Consider the following 20,482-nt stretch of genomic DNA (forward strand, 5'->3'; position numbering starts at 1 on the left):
GACACTCACTATATCTGTGCCTTGTGCTTTATGCTGAGCCCATTGGATAGTGAGCCATATCTTTGGCTCAGATAACATGTCATCATTCTTTCCAGGTCAAACAATGGAAACAAAAAGTGAAATAAAAACTCGGTATTCATTAACTGCTAATACAGTACTGTTGTGCACAGTAGTTGGTTGAAAGTGGCTGGACACAAATCACTAGCAGACAGACGTGTTCAGGCTTATACTTTAAGAAATGGGGAGCCAGGTTCTCAGGAAAGAGTTTCCAGATTTTATGTAGTTTGCTTGATGAACTGTGTTGTGCTTGTGAACTGTGCTTGTGGACTACGGTCAATAAGATGTTAGTTTTGAATGTCACTGAAAGGAAATGGCAAAGAGCTACACTAGACTGGTGTGGCAAAGTGCATAAACATGGGAGAATTTGTAATTGGTAGAACCAAGTGCAATTTGAGCATTCTTCAAGAAAATATGGTTTCATCATATTTTACGTTTTGGGGTGTATTGGTAATTGAATACAATTACAACAAAACTATTTCAGATCACAGAACATATGTCAAACTTGTACCTGGAGCATTTTATTTTTCATATATTTCTTATTGGTAGTTTTTCTTACTTACATCATAGTTTGTAGTTTTTAAGTAACATTAATTAAAGTAACCGTTACTTGCAGTCAGTGATTTCTCACATTGTTGGTTATTTGCTGAAACGGAACTGAATTTAAACAATTCTTATTTCAGGCTGACCTTAAAGTTGTAAATGATGCAAAAGGGCAAACAGTGTACAGAGACCATTTGCCACTGCTGGGAGAACAAGGTCCAGGACGTACTGGACCACATGGTCTGCAAATTGGTGATCAGGTATGCTTCTCTGGCACTTTACATCCTTTACAACCTTTACAAATATACTTTGGCCTTTGTGGAAGCACACTCCGACACCACAAACATAGTATTTTTGATAACCTCTATTTTTAGTGATCTCTTGAGAAGTCTTGTGCAGTTTCATAGCTGTAGTCTAATTCATTTTAGAAAGATAATCAGAAAGAATGTGTTACCTTGTTATAGCAATTCATGTTGTTATAATATGAGCTGTTTCCCGTCAAAGGTACTTCAAAAAAAGTCATATTTTTGTTGAAGCTAGACATATTGTACATCATTTGGGCTTCAGTTCATATTTCAATTCTTCATTGGTATTTCTAATAAGCTGTTGGTGTTTTGTTATGTGTTTCAGAAACCCATTTACTGTTTGTTTGATTAATTTGATTTCCTAATATAACAGCTTTTCATCACAAATATTTTGGGAAATGGTCAGTTAGCAACTTCCCTTTAGTGCTACAATTGGTTAAATTTCTTCATCTTTGTGGTGGAACAGCGTGGGAAATACATTTTACTTTTTTGTGACTGTCTTATTTGCTAGAACATCACTAGTTACGGAATGTAGGTGAACATAGCTATTCAAAAAATATTTTCCATATAAAGTAAAAAAATTCCTCAACCCAAAGGTTGCTTTGAGTATCCCAGTGCTTTATTAGCCCTTGTCCTGTTAGAGGTAATATGATATACCCCTGCCTTCCTCTGCTGTTTGATCTGATTAACCCAGTCAGTTGCAGTTTGTCTTATAATTTAATGTGGATTCCAATCCACAATGTAACTTGGTGTTTTCCACATACAGTAATATCACAAGAGGTGACTGAAATTGCAGTGTTTTTAATTGATTTGTTGGTTTGATGGTAATCTTTATGACTGTGATGTAAAATTAAGTCACATTATTTTCCTGATAGATAAATATTATCATTTTTCAAAGAAATTGTTTATTTTCTGGAACAATCACATACAATTTCAACAAGATCTTACCGGTTTTGGCCATAATCAGCCATCATAAGATCTAAAAGATAAACAGTAATGATAATAAGTTAAAAGTGAAACTATACAGCTTTTGTCAAAATTAAAATGTACGAGTTACAGTGATGTCATACCATAAGAAGAAAACAGTTGCTCACACCCGAGAACTTTGAGAAAGTTCTGCAAGGTTCGCAGGAGAGCTTCTGTAAAGTTTGGAACGTAGGGGACGAGATACTGGCAGAAGTAAAGCTGTGAGGACCGGGCGTGAGTCGTGCTTCGGTAGCTCAGATGGTAGAGCACTTGCCCGCGAAAAGCAAAGGTCCCGAATTCGAGTCTCGGTCGGGCACACAGTTTTAATCTGCCAGGAAGTTTCATATCAGCGCACACTCCGCTGCAGAGTGAAAATCTCATTCTGGAAACATCCCCCAGGCTGTGGCTAAGCCATGTCTCCACTGTATCCTTTCTTTCAGGAGTGCTAGTTCTGCAAGGTTCGCAGGAGAGCTTCTGTAAAATTTGGAATGTAGGGGACGAGATACTGGCAGAAGTAAAGCTGTGAGGACCGGGCGTGAGTCGTGCTTCGGTAGCTCAGATGGTAGAACACTTGCCCGCGAAAGGCAAAGGTCCCGAGTTCGAGTCTCGGTCGGGCACACAGTTTTAATCTGCCAGGAAGTTTCATATTCAGAGTGTTATTTATGGGAATCAGTTCTGAAACTTTGGAGATTCAGTCCCTTCTTGTCATTTTGAGTAACAGCACTTTAGCTGCCTCTACTGCTAGATGTCCCAATAAAATTAAATTTCACGTTCAATAGGGAATCTTAAATAAGAAACAAGATGTACCAAAGGAAAATATGTTAAAGAGGAAATGAACTGCACCAAATAATGTCTTCACTAATGACTAACTGTTTAACCACCCTATTGGAAAAGTGAGTGTGATGATGCATTTCCCAAAAAAATTCATAAATCTGTATAGCCTTAAGGGGTCTCTCCCCCCCACTTCAAAATAGCCATTATGTAGGCATCCCGTAGAATGTACATGGAAAAAATGAAACTGATTTGTGCTTGAGGTATCAGATGTTATGGAGAAATGTTTTAATAAAAATATAACACCTACTTGTTCACAAAATATCACTACATTTGAATTAACTATTTACAATATACAGACTTCTTTTTTCCATTCAGATACTGCTGTCTGTATAACATATGACTGGTGAGAAAGTATTTTTGGTTAAACCTTTTACTGTTGGATGTTGGTATGAAACTTCCTACTACATATGCATGGCAGACAGCTGAAAATTGGAAAAAGTGAAGCCATTCATATTACCAACAAAAGCTGCTCTCAGTGAATTCTTCATTGATGACTGGTTTCTATGATAAGTAACATTTTCAAGTACACTTAAAAATATATTATAATAAAATCTCTAGGCGGAATAAGTGAACACATAAAATGTCAAATCCATGTTAACAGTTGTCTTTGTCAAGAAAATTTACATAAGAACTGTCTGTGCTGCTGTCGTGTGTGTTCCATATCACATCTCAATAAAATTCTGTCACAGTTGTATGCCATACATAACTAAGATTGATTTACGTCATACAACTATGACAGATATGTTTATGTGTTAAGTGGAGAAAATATGACAGCAGTACAGAAGATTTTGATGTAAATTTTGTTGACAAAGACAACTGTTAACATGGATTTGACATTTTATGTGTTGTGTGTCTTAACCTGCCCTGTCAACATGTACTTTTTATAATGTATTTTATGTCAATATGAATATAGTACTTCCTACTGGAACTAGTCATCAATAAAGTATTCAGTAAAAACAGCTTAAGATGGTAATATGATTTTCTTCAAATATGTTAAAACTGTGGAGCAAGTTTTAGAAAAAAATGACTTTGTTTAGTTCTGTGATTTGTATTACATACTTGTTGAATGTATTGATGTTTTTAAGAACTCCATTATCTTCCACACATTTGTCATACTGGTATGTTTTCATTTGATGAAACTAACATTTATAAGAAACTGTCAGTTTTTGATTATGTAATCTGCTGTGTTCATACAAATTCACTTTGTCATATTGATCATTGCGTAGGAATTAAACATAAGTTATGAATTTATAGGTAAATGTTGACTTGGAGTTGGAAATTGTCCAGTCATTGCAGCATGGGCATGGAGGCTGGACGGATGGAATGTTTGAGTGTCTCGGCACAACTGGAACAGTTGTTGGTATAGATGAAGATCATGATATTGTAGTATCCTATCCAAGTGGCAACAGGTATGTAAATATGAGAAAAATTGAATATAGTTGTAACAAATCAAAGTTGTAATTGTATGTGCACACACACTCCCACTACATGAACTGGAAGCAAAATGCCAGATCATGATGGATCTCAAGTATGTGAGCTATATTATTTGCTGTACTTACCCCACATTTTTAAATGTTGGTGGATGAGGTTTTAGACATCCCACACAACAATTAATCTGGCTTCACAAGTATTCAGATGAATTAAGATTTGAGAAGGTGGGATACTAAGATGGACCTTCACGTCCTTATCGAGCATCTTCATCCTTGTAGCTCTGTGGCGAGGTACCATACTCAGCTGTAATGAAATATATTACCCCCTCAGGGAAGGCAATCAACATGTACAGTGGCGGTCGAAATAATAGAGCCACCTCTATTGACGAGATTAAGAACTAGGATATCTATTAGTTCGCGAAATCGCCACGAGTGCCGTGTTGTCAGTCCCTTGTAGACAACATCAGGGAAGACGTTGCTGCTATCTTTAGTCGTCCGAAAGGAAGCATTTGAGCTAGACGTGTGAAAAGAGGCATAAAGGTAAGAATCTTATGGGTCAAAATAATAGAGCCGCTTTACACATGTGCCTTTAAATTGATTTTTATGCAGTTGTTTTGTATGTAAATTGACGTGTGGTTTTGTTTACATTCGTCTAGATGGGCAGAGCAAAGCATACCAGTGAAGATGAGCGTATAGTAATGTTCCGGATGTTCAAAAGTGGGATGTCCATGAATAAAATAGCCAATGTCTTGCACGTTTCGCGAAAACGAGTCCAGAACGCCATGAGACGGTCAAAACAAACAAAGCCGCAGGTGGAGAACAGGGGGCGACCTCGTGTAACTACTCCTCGCGTAGACAGACTCATCACTAGGGAAGTGAAGAAAGACCCATTTTTGTCAACACCACGACTGAAAGCCATTTTGTTTAGCGACGAACATGATGTTCAACCATCAACCTCAACGATTCAAAGACGACTGAGATCTGCAAAATTGAATGGGCGCATTGCAAGAAAGAAGCCACATGTTTCACAAGCTAATGTTCGGAAATGGTTAGCCTTTGCCCGGAGAAATGAACAAAAACCTAATACTTGGTGGAGGAACATCCTTTGGTCCGATGAATCCAAGTTTAATAGGTTTGCCTCAGACGGAAAAGTCTATGTGCGCCGCCCACCAAACCAGGAATTTAATCCCAAGTACACTTTAAAAACTGTGAAATACGGTGGCGGAAGTGTTATGGTATGGGGATGTTTTTCGTGGTACGGCATTGGTCCAATACACCGTATCAACGGCATAATGAACGCAGAAATGTACAAAGACATCTTGGCAAATGTGATGCTGCCTTATGCTGAAGAGGAAATGCCGCTGAAATGGAAATTTCAGCACGATAACGATCCAAAGCATACTGCAAGGATCATAAGGCAGTTTGTTCAAGAGCACAATATCGAAGTATTAGAGTGGCCACCTCAGTCCCCTGACGCATCACCTATTGAGAACTTATGGGAGATCTTAGACAAGAGAATTGACCGCTCAAAAGCTACATCTTCAGAAAAACTGTGGGAAGAAATCCAGAGAGCCTGGTATGCGATCAGTAGTGACGAATGCAGGCGTTTAGTAGACTCTATGGGTAAGAGGTGCAGGGCAATCCTCAAAAATAAGGGTTACCCCACGAAGTACTAATGCAGTCCTATGCAAAAAAGACTGTTCCTGTACGTTTCATAAGACTGAGATCAAGTACAATATATTTGTTTCAATTGGCTCTATTTTTTTGACCCTGTGGTCTGGTATTCTTTTGAATATTATTGATTATTACTGATTATTTTGTGTTGTGTTATCTATATAACTGACTATAGTACAATGTGACTCGGTTGTAATGGTTTCCATCATAGTTCAAACATGTCTAATAATAAATGTGCACTTTATTCCAAACCTTTGCCAGGTGGCTCTATTATTTTGACCGCCACTGTATCTACAAATGTGACATCTGAGAGTGCATCCAAAACGAGACCTGTCAATAATTCTTTCCACGTGGATTAATGGTCCTTTAAAAAGCCAGAAAAACATTTCCTGGAAAATAATGCAGCTCCCACTTCCCTATTTTCGCCCAGCATTGTTTGCAGACTATTTGTTCTTAAATAGCTATTGCCAGGTATCCCTAAATCCAACTGTCCTTTCAAATAAAAATGTGGCTCATCAGATAAGGCTACTGCCACTAATTAAGAGCTGCCTGGTTTTGTTGATATCAAGCAAATTCTAATCTCTCTCTTTTGTGTACTGTTATTGCTATGGATGTGCGCATCATTTCTGTGTTTCAGAGATACATACACAGCAGGATTCTTGGACCTGCTGTAATAGGTATTAGTTTTGTTGCCCCCAAATGGTTTAGACACTAAGCTGTTTGACTGTAGTATGTGGTTGCCTTCCATGCACTGTCACTACCTGTTCACCTCAAACATTTCTGACAGCTTGAGCTGCTCAGTTTCCGTGACTGTCATTCATACCCATGATATTGGTCCATTCATGATACTCCCTTACCACATCAGCACGCATATAGTTTACAATCTTTGCTATTTCTCAAATACTACCTTCTCCTATCCCTTGGTTTAAAAATCAGTGCTTATTCAGTTCTGTGTAAGTATGAGAACAAAGAGTAAAATGTGTGCAAATAACATTTCTGTTTCCTTGTATACCTTCCTTCTCATCCCTTACAGTAAGTCTCCCCTGACCCGCAGTTGTGGGTGGCTTTCCTGAAATTTACCCCACTTCCTAGACCTCTCCAGTCCTTTTCCTTCACCCTCCTTTGTTCCCTTTCAACCCTTTTATCTGAAGAAGGAGCCACTGGCTCCGAAAGCTTGCCAGTTACAACAGTCTTTTATGTGTGTGTTCTGCCGCTGCTTGGTGAGTAGACTTTTTATCTATCCAATTAAATAATTTTGTCAATAATATGAAAGTTCATATCGTGTAATACAAATTGGGGTCTACCTACTAGAGAGGTCACACCTTGGAAGAATCATGTATATTGTGGTAGAAAGTGGAAAAAAATAGGATATTATGAAGGATGTTCTCAAAATAAGTAAGTTTCATCAATGTTTTTCACTTGGAAACTTTATTGCCAAAAACAGATACACCATGGTATCATTAACTAAAAGCCTTGCACTATTTATCTGGTTGCTATGTACTGTCATAGCCTCTGACGAACTACGCCTGCTCTGTGAGTAAACTGATAGACGCCAAACTGGATGATTGAGTGAGTGAGTGAGTGTGGCCCTCCAGTCAGTGGCAGTGGCCTAAATACATGTTGGCAGTGTGTTGCTTGTGAGTGTGCCTCTGGCCCCTCTCGTGTTGGCACGCTTGATCCAGCACAGCACCTACTAATCGATCTTTGTGTTTCATCTTTACCGACTGGTGTGCTAGTGACAGCTCACGCCAGCAACTTCCTCCCCCTCATCCATCCCCCCCCCTCCCCCCAAACTGTCACACTATTGGCATGTAAAGAGGATGCAAACAACAGCGGGGAGGGGGGGGGGGGAGGAACATATGAGGCAGGAAACTGTACACAGAGAAAAGCCAGGAGCCATGACAGTGGAGAACGGCATACTCCTGACTTATCCTGCCATCTAGCTTGTGAGGCAACAGGAGCATCCTCCAGAAAACTGCTGCCTGGGCACACGTCCAGTCCTGGGGGTATGTCCTGGGGCAATGACAGCGATGGCGACGATGGCAATGAGTCGAAGTCCATTGGGGCAGCAAGCCGAGACGGCAGGGGAGAGTGCCAGTGCGCATCGCCCATCTGCTCCTCCTCGGGTGCCCTGGTGGCACCAATGGGCAGATGTGAAGGCCATGTGGTCCAATGAGAAAGAAAGGCAACATAATCACGGTGCAAATGACATGCGCGAATTTGGTTCTGGTGGCAGTGCTGCAAACCATCGGGACATGCAATCAGAGCAGTGTCATAAGTGAATGTCCTTCTTGGGTTAAACAAGGATTATATTCAAAGATACATATCACTTTGGGCAAGTCCTGTCTTGCTAAACAAAAGAAATCCTTATGGGTTGCAAAAAAACTAAATTACACTGCACATTACATTTCATTTTCAGGCAGAAAATTTCACTTGCTCAATGTTTAGTATTTTTTCACATGCGCTTTCACACTTTTTAAACAGCTTTAACAGGCCCAAGTGAGGATACGCACTGCTATCAGTTCCCTTGGAGGTAGTTCTCCTCCGCCACAGTACATTAAAAAAAAAATTAGAAAAAATGCAGTACTTTAGTACACTTAATTTTTCTTCTGGCTTAAGTCAAAGAAAACAAAATGTTTAACACTAATGGTAAATGGTAGTCATTACATTGTAAATAAATACATTACATAGTTCTCGTAACATTACAGTAGTTAGCACTAAAATTGCCTGTAGTACGAAAGGTGTGGCCTAGTAAAAATTTTAAATCAAGTGCACATTACACTACAAAACATTGCCCTAAGTCATGGCTCTGTCTGAAACTGGTTAAACTTGAAAGATTTGGGTCTCTTTCCCCTTTTTCAAAATAGCAAAAGCTCAAGATGTGCAGTAGCATAGATTTACTAAACATTACATAATGAACAAAGAGTAGAGTCACCATCACATAACTTAATTACCAGTCAGATCAAAATCAAGGGGATGGAAGTTGTACCAAATCATTGCCCGCATCTCGTGATCGTGCGGTAGCGTTCTCGCTTCCCACGCCCGGGTTCCCGGGTTCGATTCCCGGCGGGGTCAGGGATTTTCTCTGCCTCGTGATGGCTGGGTGCTGTGTGCTGTCCTTAGGTTAGTTAGGTTTAAGTAGTTCTAAGTTCTAGGGGACTTATGACCACAGCAGTTGAGTCCCATAGTGCTCAGAGCCATTTGAACCATTTTGAACCAAATCGTTGCCATATTTCTCCACTCAATTCTGAGTACTACTCTCATTCAACCAGAAAATTAAATCCTCACAAAAATCACTAAATGTTACCAAATTGTTGACCTGTCAGAATATTAACATCACTCTATTACCACAGTTATCATTTAATCAGCAAAATTACTTTTCTTCATCCCAGTCGTACCACTTTAAGCTCATAATTCCTCAGAACACAAATAGAAGTTTTCAGATAACCTACAGATCTGATAATGCAGCATTGTATGACTTGTACGGCACCAAAATATTGATTTTCCATTAAGCTTTCATTTCCAGCTGCAGTGTCATGAATTGCACAATACAAACTGTACCCAATGTTGCCTAGTTCAAAAAAATACATATCATCAAGATAGTTAAACCACATTTGTCTGTATACATTTATCTTTTTCATTAATCATGTCTGTCAGCTCCATTATTTTACTTACATTTCTTGCCTTGTTAGCTAGCTGAGTGCATTCTCAAAAAATAACCCTACTGCGGAGACAGGCTCACTAACTTTAAAGACCCTAACATTATTCATTGTTTTATTATTCCATTATTGTTTCATTATCTAATAAATGAACACCTGCTCTGCTTATGTAATGCAAAATTTATTCTACAGAATACACTCCACAGTAACAGATCCTTATGCTAAGACTAACTTAACTCTCATTACCGATCTGACAAATTTATCACTTAGAAAAACCATTATTTCACTGTATTCCATCAAATTGTTGAAGATCAATACACATACAAATCTTGCTTACTCTTTCCACATACATTATCCAGGCAACTAGGTTTACAGTTGTAATTCCTTAATGTTCTTTGGGATTGGAATTATATTCTTCTTGAAGTCTGAGGGTATTTCGCCTGTCTCATACATCTTGCTCACCAGATGGTAGAGTTTTGTCAGGACTGGTTCTCCCAAGGCTGTCAGTAGTTCTAATGGAATGTTGTCTATTCCCGGGGCCTTGTTTTGACTTAGGTCTATCAGTGCTCTGTGAAACTCTTCACGCAGTATCATATCTCCAATTTCATCTTCATTTACATCCTCTTCCATTTCCACAATATTGTCCTCAAGTACATCGCCCGTTTATAGACCCTCTATATACTCCTTCCACCTTTCTGGTTTCCTTCCTTTGCTTAGAACTGGTTTTCCATATGAGCTTTTGATATTCATACAAGTGGTTCTCTTTTCTCCAAACGTCTCTTTGATTTTCCTGTAGGCGGTATCTATCTTACCCTAGTGAGATATACCTCTACATCCTTACATTTGTCCTGCTTAGCCGCTTTGCACTTCCTGTCGATCTCATTTTTGAGACATTTGTATTCCTTTTGCCTGCTTCACTTACTGCATTTTTATATTTTCTCCTTTCATCAATTAAATTCAATATTTCTTCAGTTACCCAAGGGTTTCTACTAGCCCTTGTCTTTTTGCCTACTTGATCCTCTGCTGCCTTCACTATTTCATCTCTCAAAGCTACCCATTCTTCATCTACTGTATTTCTTTCCCCGATTCTTATCAATCGTTCCCTTATGCTCTCCCTGAAACTCTGTACAACCTCTGGTTTAGTCAGTTTATCCAGGTCCCATCTTCTTAAATTCCCACCTTTTTGCAGTTTCTTCAGTTTTAATCTACAGTTCATAACCAATAGATTGTGGTCAGAGTCCACATTTCCCCCTGGAAATGTTTTACAATTTAAAACCTGGTTCCTAAATCTCTACACTGGACTCGCATTCAGGAGGATGACAGTTCAATCCTGCGTCCGGCCATCCTGATTTAGGTTTTCTGTGATTTCCGTAAATCACTCCAGGCAAATGCCAGAATGGTTCCTTTGAAAGGGCATGGCCGACTTCCTTCCCTGTCCTTCCCTAATCCGATGAGACCGATGACCTTGCTGTCTGGTCTCCTTCCCCAAACAACCCAACCCTCCTCAATCTCTGTCTTACCATTATATAATCTATCTGATACCTTCTAGTATCTCCAGGCTTCTCCTATGTATACAACCTTCTTTCATGATTCTTGAACCAAGTGTTAGCTATGATTAAGTTATGCTCTGTGCAAAATTCTACCAGGTGACTTCCTCTTTGATTTCTTACCCCCAATCAACATTCACCTACTATGTTTCCTTCTCTTCCTTTTCATGCTATTGAATTCCAGTCACCCACGACTATTAAATTTTCATCTCCCTTCACTATCTGAATAATTTCTTTTATCCCGTCAAACATTTCATCAATTTCTTCATCTGCAGAGCTAGTTGGCATATAAACTTGTACTACTGTAGTAGGCGTGGGCTTCGTGTCTATCTTGACCACAATAATGTGTTCACTATGCTGTTGGTAGTAGCTTACCCGCACTCCTATTTTTTTTATTCATTATTAAACTTTCTCCTGCATTACCCCTATTTGATTTTGTATTTATATCCCTGTATTCACCTGACCAAAAGTCTTGTTCCTCCTGCCACCGAACTTCACTAATTCCCACTATATCTAGCTTTAACCTATCCATTTCCCTTTTTAAATTTTCTAGGCTACTTGGCTGATGTGACATTCCATGCTCCGATCCATAGAATGCCAGTTTTCTTTCTCCTGATAACAACGTCTTCTTGAGTAGTCCCTGCCCGGAGATCCGAATGGGGGACTATTTTACCTCCGGAATATTTTACCCAAGAGTACGCCATCATCATTTAACCATTGAGCAAAGCTGCATGCCCTCAGAAAAAATTACAGCTGTAGTTTCCCTTTGCTTTCAGCCATTCACAGTACCAGCACAGCAAGGCCATTTGGTTAGTGTTACAAGGCCAGATCAGTCAATCATCCACACTGTTTCCCCTGCAACTAATGAAAAGGCTGCTGCCCCTCTTCAGGAACCACACGTTTGCCTGGCCTCTCAACAGATACCCCTCCGTTGTGGTTGCACCTACGGTACGGTTTCTGTATCGTTGAGGCATGCAAGCCTCCCCACCAATGGCAAGGTCCATTGTTCATTGGGGGGGGGGGGGGGTAGATACCAATCTAAAATTATAAATAAGAATATAGACTATATTCTCCCCAGGGGACTCATGAGTTCATGTGTGGCACACATGGGTCCCTAAGCTACTTTAGCCCATTTTTCCTTCGCAGGCTACTTTTCCTTCCTTTGGGGTTTGACCTCCATGTCTCTTGTTGTGTGAGCCATTTGGGGAAGAAATCTCCCCTTCTCCCTTCCCCTCTTCCTTTCCCACTGTAGCCCCTCTCTACCCTGCTAGATCACCAGGATGTGTAGCCTGTCTGTGTGGTGGGGCTGTTATGTACCCAACTGGCTGAGCTCCCTGGCAACACAGGGATCACACTTCTGATAGCTGAGTTGTTGCCTCCCCCTGTATGCCTAGGAACAGTTGCATGTCGCTCTGGAGCATCAGAACTCCCACCAATGGCTGCCATGCCAGATGGCCCTTGTGGTGGCTGGGTGGTTCCCATGGGGAGAGCCCCTGATCAGAGTGGGCGGTATCAGGGCAGGTGCTTTGTGTATGAAACATATAAAGTTCCAAAAAACTGGCCATTCTTCTATGGCCATCTCTTCAGTTGGTCACGGATCACTGAAAGCTGCTTCTTTTGACTGTGCAGCCTTCCCTTCCCTGGCTACACCATGGGTAGAGGGCCAGGCTCTCTGACTTGGAATGAAACATTTCTCCGCTACCTGGTCTGCACTAGGATGGACAAGGACATTCACTGCCACAAAACCATTATTTTTTGTGGAAAATGTTGAAGAAAAGTATGGTAAAGTGGAGTCTCTTGGTAAGATGCGGTTGGTTTCACTGTTCGTCAAAACCTCTTCTGTTGCCCAATCTGCAGCCCTTTGTGCTTGTGCTCATGTTGGCGACTGCCTGGTGTCCTCACCAGTCTTTGAATATGGTTCAGGGAGTCATTTTTCATAGGGAACTCATCCTTCAAACTGATGAGGAACTCCAGGCCAGTTTGGAATGATGGGGCTTTCGTTTTGTTCGACATGTGCAGATGGGTTGTAAGGACAATCACACTGATACTTGCATCTTTATTCTGGCTTTTGAGGTTTGTACCCTCTTGCAGAAGGTCAAGCTTGTGTGTTATCGGTCCGACGTGAAACTATTCGTACCGCTATCTATGAGGGGCTTTCAGTGCTTGTATTTTGGACAAATGTCATCTTGATGTACAGCGGACCATCTATGTGGTGAATGCAGACACCCACTCCATGATGGGAGCCCCTGTGTTTCACCACTTGTATATGTTAATTGTCATGAGTGTCACTCCCCATGCTCAGCTTATAAGAAAGAAAGGAAGATACAGGAGTGTAAGTCCCTTGATCGTTTATCTTACACTGAGGCTCATCAGAAATATGACTGTGTCAATGACTTCTATTTTTGCCTCTGTTATGTCCTCTCCCCACCTTCCCTCTTCCTTACTCCAGTTCCATCCCCCTCTCCTCTTCCCCACCCCTGCAGTTCTCATGTCCTGCCCTCCAGGTGTCACTCTTCCCCCCTGCTACCTAGCCCCAAGATTGCCTGCCCTCTTTCTTTTTCGGATCTTGTAAAAACCTGCTCTCCCTCCGTACCCTGCTCTCCTCAATGTATGGAAGAGAAAAAGAAGAAACTTAAGTCTCAGGACAAGGTGCCCACAGAGATGCATCTCTCCCCTCACAACCTGAGTCTGACCTCTTATTTTTGGATGTTGATCTAGAGGCTCTAGTCCGTTCACTTTCCATTTGGATATCCACTCTGTGCTTATTCAATGGAACTGTAATGGATATTACCTTCATCTCCCTGAGTTGCAATCCCTTATTGCCTTTTGCTTGGCAGCTTGTGTTGTTCCCCAGGAATCTTATTTTACTAACACTCACTCACTGGTGCTTCATGGGTTCCATGCTTTGTCAGAACCAGATCGACCCTTTGAAGTCTTCCGGTGATGGTTTTGCATTGGTCTGTGTTGATATTATTAGTACGTGGATCTAATTTTGCACCACATCTGGGTCCTCTTGGAATCAGCAGTCACAGTTTGCCTGACAGAACACCTACATCTGCTGCCCTAATTGCCCTCCTTTAGCGTCTCCTCCCTCTCTTCCCTCCTCCTTGTGGATTTTAATGCCCATCACCCTTTGTGGGTCAGTGCTTTTATGTGTAGTCGGGGACTCCTTGTTGATCAATTTCTTGTGGACCACAACCTGTGCCTTCTTAATGATGACTTCCCTATTCATTTTAATGCCGCATATGGCACTTTCTCTGCCATTGATATTTTGCTCTCTTCCCCTCTCCTTCTTTCTTACACTGGTCACCTCATGATGACCTCTGTGATAGTGACCACTTCCTGTTGATTCTCTCATTCCCTTCATGCCTTCCAATGACCATGTTACCCCGCTGGGCTTTTCAGCGTGCTGTGATTGGCCTCTGTATACGTTCCATGTCTTGTTTGTAACTTATTTGTCAGAGTGTAGCTTTTAAGTTGTCTGTGGTCTGTCAATAGGATACTCTGTGCTGTGAGGCTTGCTGTTTCCTGTTTGACAGGCCCTGTTCACCATCTGACAGTTCCGTGGTGGAGCACAGCCATTGCCACCTCTATCCATGATCATCATTGTGCCTTGCTACATCTTAAGCAGCTTTTATCCTTTGCCGGTCTTATTACCTTTAAACATCTGCATGTCAATGAGATACAACAAGTGGGTGTGTTGGGAACACTTTGTTTCCTCTCTAGGTTCTTCTGTCCCTTTGTCATGGGTGTGGACTACACTCCACACCCTTTAACGTTGTCAGCGGCAGTCTTCCATTCTAGGCCTTGCCCTTCCAGGTGGCCATTGTCCAGACCTATCAGTTCTCGTAAAACATTTGCAACCCATTTTGTGACACAATTAGCATCAACCTCCTATACAGCCGCCTTCCACCTCTGGAAACAGCAGGCTGAAGCTTCAGAATTACCTTTACCTCTTGACAGGCACAATCCTACAGTGAACCTTTTAGTGATTGGGAGCTTCTTCTGGCCCTCTTTTCTTCCCGTTATTCTATCTTCCCATTATTCCATCCATAACCAATTGCTTCAACACCTCAACCTCCATGATGACAATATCTCATCCAGGTGTTTAACCATATTTGGCTCAAAGACATTTTTCCCTCTCAGTGGAGAGACATTATTGTGGTTCCTGTTCGTAAGCCTGACAAGGATCTGTTGTCCCTTGATAGTTACTGGCCAGTCAGCGTGACCAGTGTTCCATGCAAGTTAATAGAATGGATGGTGACTCTTCGGCTCAGTTGGGTCCTTGAATCTTGGGACCTTTTATCTCCTTACCTGTGTGGCTTTCAAGACGGCCGGTTTCTGATCGATCGTCGGCTTCGATTAGAAACCACAGTTCAACAGGCCTTTTTTTCAGCATTGCCATCTTGTTGTATCTTTCTTCAATCTTTGTAAAGCCTATGACACAGCTTGGCACCATCACATCCTTTTTACCCTCGATGTCCCACAGGTCATTCAGAGTCTGGGTTGTCACTGTTTTGAGCTGTTGGTGGACCAGGAGAATGGCATTCCACAGGCCTCTGTGTAAAGTGTCCTCCTTTTTCTCAATGCTGTTAATGTACTTGTGGCCTCTGTGGACTGTTGGATCACCTCTTTTCTGTAATAGTGAATGATTCCTGTATTTGGGCTAGCTCCCATTCGCTGGCCTCTGCTGAACAACAGCTCCAAGGTGCCATCCAGTGTGCTTCCATGTGGACACAGTCAAACAGTTTTTGGTTCCCTCCCCTTAAGTCAAGGGCAGTGCATTTCTGTCACTATACTGCAATCTATCCTGATCCAGAGCTCTACCTTGATGCCCAACATCTGACTCTGGTCTCTCAGATCCATTTCTTGGGTCTTCTTCCTGACAACAAGCTTACTTGGTTGGCCCATATCCATTATCTGGAGGTTGGCTGTTCGTAAACACAAAGTCCTTTACTTCCTTGCCTGCACCTCTTGGAGCGCAGATTGTTCAACCTTTCCCGGTTCACCATTTTAGTTTCCATTTAGCCATTGGTGCCTTTCGCACTAGTTCAGTCAGTAATAATGGAATCCCTCCCCTTTTTATTTGGCAGTCCCAGTTCCTAGTTTCCTATCCCATCACTATCCACTTTTCTCCTGGTCACCCACCTATTCTGTTCTTTTCATGGCTTTGGGCCATTGCATCACCTGTCCGCTGCCCACCCTCAAGTGGGTTTACCAGTTGGGCTCTGCCACACTTCTCTCCAGTGTGACTTCCATCTCCCCTCCTGGTCCCTTTTCCCACCTTCTCTCTTGACACCCCCCCCCCCTCCCCCCGGGATGGTATTCCGTTGATTGTTTGATTGTTTTAAATGCTCTTACTGGAGTTTCAGGATGCTGTTGTTTTTTTACACCATGGCCCTAAATCTGCTGATCATATGCCGTCACTTACTCTGTTGGCATGGAACACCATCTCTTGCCTGCCACATGAGGGGTGTTTACTGTGGAATTGATGGCCATCTGTTGGGGCCTCTGCTTCGTTAAACTCACCTGAGTTTTGTTATGCATGGACTCAATGACTGGCCTTCACGCTATTGCTTGGAGTTTTTCCCGCCACCCCTTGGTCTCTACAATCCACAACCTTCTCACTGATTTGGTGACGCTGCTTGTTCAGTTAATTTCCTTTGTGTTTCTGGCCACATAGGTATCCCGGTTTATGAATTTGCTGATTGTCTGGCTGGGGGAGCCGCCACCTACTCGCCGTTCTCTGTGACATCTCTGGGTATGGATTTCTTGCTTTACATCAAATCCCTTTCTGCTCAATTGTGGGCCAGCTCTTGGGAGGCTACACCCCTCACTCCCCTTCCCCACCCCCTCCCCCTGTCTAATAAACTTTGTGCAATCAAGGAGGCTCTCACCCTGTGGCATTCTGCCCTCTGCCTCTCCTGGCGGTATTCTCTGTTCTCTTCGTATTGGTGATACTAGGGTGACCCATGGTTTTCTACTCTGTAGTGAGCTGCACCTCCTCCCCCATCCTTTGTAGTTGTGGGGCTCTCATCACAGTGATCCATATTTTGCTGTATTGCCCCCCACCATATGGCCTTTTGCACTAAATATGCCCTCCCATATTCCTAGTCTCGGGTGTTAGTGGACGAGACCCTCGCATGGTTACATGTGTTCTTAGTTTTCTTCATGAAAATGGTTTTTCCTCTCAGGTTTAAGTCCCTGAATTTTTCTCTGGAATATGAGTCACTCAGTTAGCTTAGGCATTGGTTATGAGGCCTTGACATGGCATCCACATCAGCCAGACCTTCCCCGCACTTTTTACCTACATTTTTTCTGGTCTGTTGTGCAGTGCTATTTCCATTTTTCTTGTGTCTTCTTACCCTGGTGTTGTCCTCATTGTATCGTGATAATGGTATGGTGTGGGTGTCGGGACAGTGGCAGTACAAGTGCCCCACCATGTAGCATTTGTGGGGCACCCCTACTCTTCATGTTTCTGCCAACCGTCCTCCTGTTCTTTTCCCTTCTCGCTGCCCTGATGTCCCTTTTCCCTCTTTGTTTGCCCATTATCACTTCCCCTTGCTGTTTGTGTTGTTCCTTCCTTGACTTCTACTGTCCTAAATCATGAGACCGATGACCTTGCTGTTTGGTCCTCTCCACCCAATCAACCAACCAACCAGTAAACTTTTTTCTGAACCAGGCAAATTTTAAATATATTAAAGAAACAGAAGGTCAAAAACACTAACCAATGGAAGTGTCCCTTGGTGGGAGAAGGCTTCAAGGAAGTGATGCTTCTGTCATTGATAGTGATAGAATTGTTGAGGAGATGCAGGTTGTGGAGTGGTGGTGCCGTCTTTTATAAGAGCCCGAAAACTATATTTGTGATCAGCCAGAAAGTGATGGAGAAAATACTGACCATAGTTTCCAGTCTGCAAGTCTACATTCTTTTTTTTTTTTTTTTTGTTTGTACCCTGAAAGAAATGTTTCTGCTCTTTGTTTGCTCAGTGGGATCAGGAACTATGATTATAAATGAAAGTTTTAAGGTCTAACTGAGAGATATATTTGATAAACTTTCCACATGTACAACATAGTAATATTCCTGATGATAATACTAATAATAAATCTGATGTCTCTATCATAAACAACATTATGAGCTCTGAACTCGGAGGGGACCTCCACGGTTAAGTTCCCAATAACTGGTCTTTCACTCTGACTTCCAATACTCTAACAATAAGTTAATTGCTTGCTACAAAAGTGGAAAATAATCTCACCACTTACCACACGGTTTTTGTATCATTACGGGCGGCACACAAACAGTTCCTTCTGCAAAATCTAAGCAATTCAGGATGGTGTACAATCCTCGCGAGTTCACTTCCTATTTGTGCCTAAAACATGTGTCTAGTAACAGCATAGCTGTGACGTCACCCGAGGCATAGTGGACTTTATGGTAGCTGGATGCGAAATGAAGTGACACTGTTGCCTCTAAGGCTGTATTTGTATACAGGCACAGTGCATGGCCAAGGTAGCACCTGCCGTCATCTGCTCTATGCCCTGGTAGTAGCCTCTAAATGGACACGTTCTCGGACACACAATATTTTATAACACTGTTGTGTATTAATTTAGAATCTTTGTAGTTTTTGTATGAACGTAATTAAGTTGGCTATAATCACAGAAAAAGATTTAGTTCGCCTACATATAAAATTTGCTGTGTAGAATTTTTAGAGCAGAACCAACAGTAGAAAATGACCTCGGAGCTATATCTTTAAGAGACCTTGTATTGTTTGGTATTTGCAGCAAGTTCTGGAGACTTGTTATAGCTCTGTTATTCAATGGGTTTCACCAGGTGCTATAATCAAAACTTTCTGTCATTAATATAAATGATACTTAATCTATTACAAATAAGGACTTTTTGCTCCAAGTTAAGTTTTCAGTAAATTACTCAAAAACTATGAGAGATAGCTTAAAGGGGTCACATATTTCAAGTTTTTATATCGAACTGAGGCTTCATACGAATTTTTGGCTTTTTAGTGTTATTATTTAGCACCACTTCTTTTTCGTAAAAATTTGGATTTTGACAAAACTTTTGTTCTGATCTATTTGAAACTCATAACAGTTCTGATCTCCTGGCTAATTGTACATTGTATATCACAGATATCATATGGTGTGGCTACGCATGTGCGATCATCAATTGGAGATGTCTGCTTGTGCTGGGCAACAGTGCATGGTGACAACATGAAGTTGTTGACAAGATAGGAGATCCATCAGTGAGCAATGTGTACAAACCACCAACCATTCCCTGGCCTCAAGATGTCCTGCCATACCTGCTACACCCAGCAATACACGTGGGGAATTTTAATAGCCACCACCCTCTGTGGAAATACAGAACAGCTGATGGAAATGGTGAGGCTCTTACTATCTGGGCAGAGAGTAACCACCTGTTCTTAGTTTCCGACCCAAAGGACCAAGGAAACATTTAGGTCAGCAGCTTGGAGAAAGGAATATAATCCAGATTTATGCTTTGTGACGACTGGCAATTACCATACACCACTAAGAACTACTAGACGTGTATTAACAGACTTCCCTCATAGCCAACACCGCCCAGTCTTGATTGAAATTGGAATCAATATCCCACCAATAACAACCATACAAAGGCCAAGGTGGAATTTCAGAAAAGCAAAGTGGGATATCTACGTGGAAAAATTGGATAAGTGCTTGGGATGGATTCACCCAACAGTGAGTAATTGTGACAGACTCATAGGTACAGTTAAAAATGCAGCAAAAGCTGCTGTTCCAAGGGGGTTCCATAAACAATATGTTTCAGGATGGGACAAAGAGTGCGAAAATAAGTATCAGAGATTCCTTGAGACTGGAGACCCTGTGATTGCAGACGACCTGCTGCACAGCCTAGACAACACACGGCGAGAGAAGTGGATTGAAACCGTTGAGTCGCTTGATTTCAAGACATCTGGTAGACAGGCCTGGTCTCTCCTCTGAAATCTAGGTGGAGCTAACAAACTACATCATAACTCATCAGATATTTCTGCAAATAGGATTTCAGCTCACATACAGGCAACATCTAGAGTGCCAAAGGAAAAGAAACATACAAGAACAATACACCGTGAAGAGTGTCAAGGTGCGGAAGGCACATGGATTGGATGGAATACGTCCAGGATTCCTTCTTCACTGTGGGGAATATTCCAAAAAATGGCTTGCAGAGCTTTACTCAAATATAATGCCAACAGGGAACATACCACAGAAAATGAAGAACTCAAAGATCATTGCACTGCTTAAACCAGGAAAACCAAGTGATCAGCCAAAGAGTTATAGGCCAATCGCATTGCTAAGTGTCGTATACAAGCTGCTCGAGAGACTCCTATATAACAGACTGAGCCCAAAAATACTAGAATCAATTCCAGATTAACAATCAGGATTTCGACCTAATAGAACCTGCACTGATCGAGTACTTTTCCTGACAGCACATATAG

At 41.7% G+C, this 20,482-nt stretch overlaps 1 protein-coding gene across 3 annotated transcripts in view; it reads left to right on the plus strand.

Moving 5' to 3' along the window:
• LOC126262878 (E3 ubiquitin-protein ligase mib1) overlaps positions 1 to 20,482 on the plus strand; it is a 662,829-nt gene that overhangs the window by 26,591 nt on the left and 615,756 nt on the right. For all 3 annotated transcript variants that reach the window (XM_049959750.1, XM_049959748.1, XM_049959749.1), the window contains exons 5-6: positions 741 to 860; positions 3,960 to 4,114. In XM_049959750.1, the coding sequence (XP_049815707.1) occupies positions 741 to 860; positions 3,960 to 4,114 (275 nt within the window). The remainder of the gene's footprint in view (positions 1 to 740; positions 861 to 3,959; positions 4,115 to 20,482) is intronic.

Source organism: Schistocerca nitens, chromosome 6 (genome assembly GCF_023898315.1).
Source record: "Schistocerca nitens isolate TAMUIC-IGC-003100 chromosome 6, iqSchNite1.1, whole genome shotgun sequence".
Classification (NCBI taxonomy): domain Eukaryota; kingdom Metazoa; phylum Arthropoda; class Insecta; order Orthoptera; family Acrididae; genus Schistocerca; species Schistocerca nitens.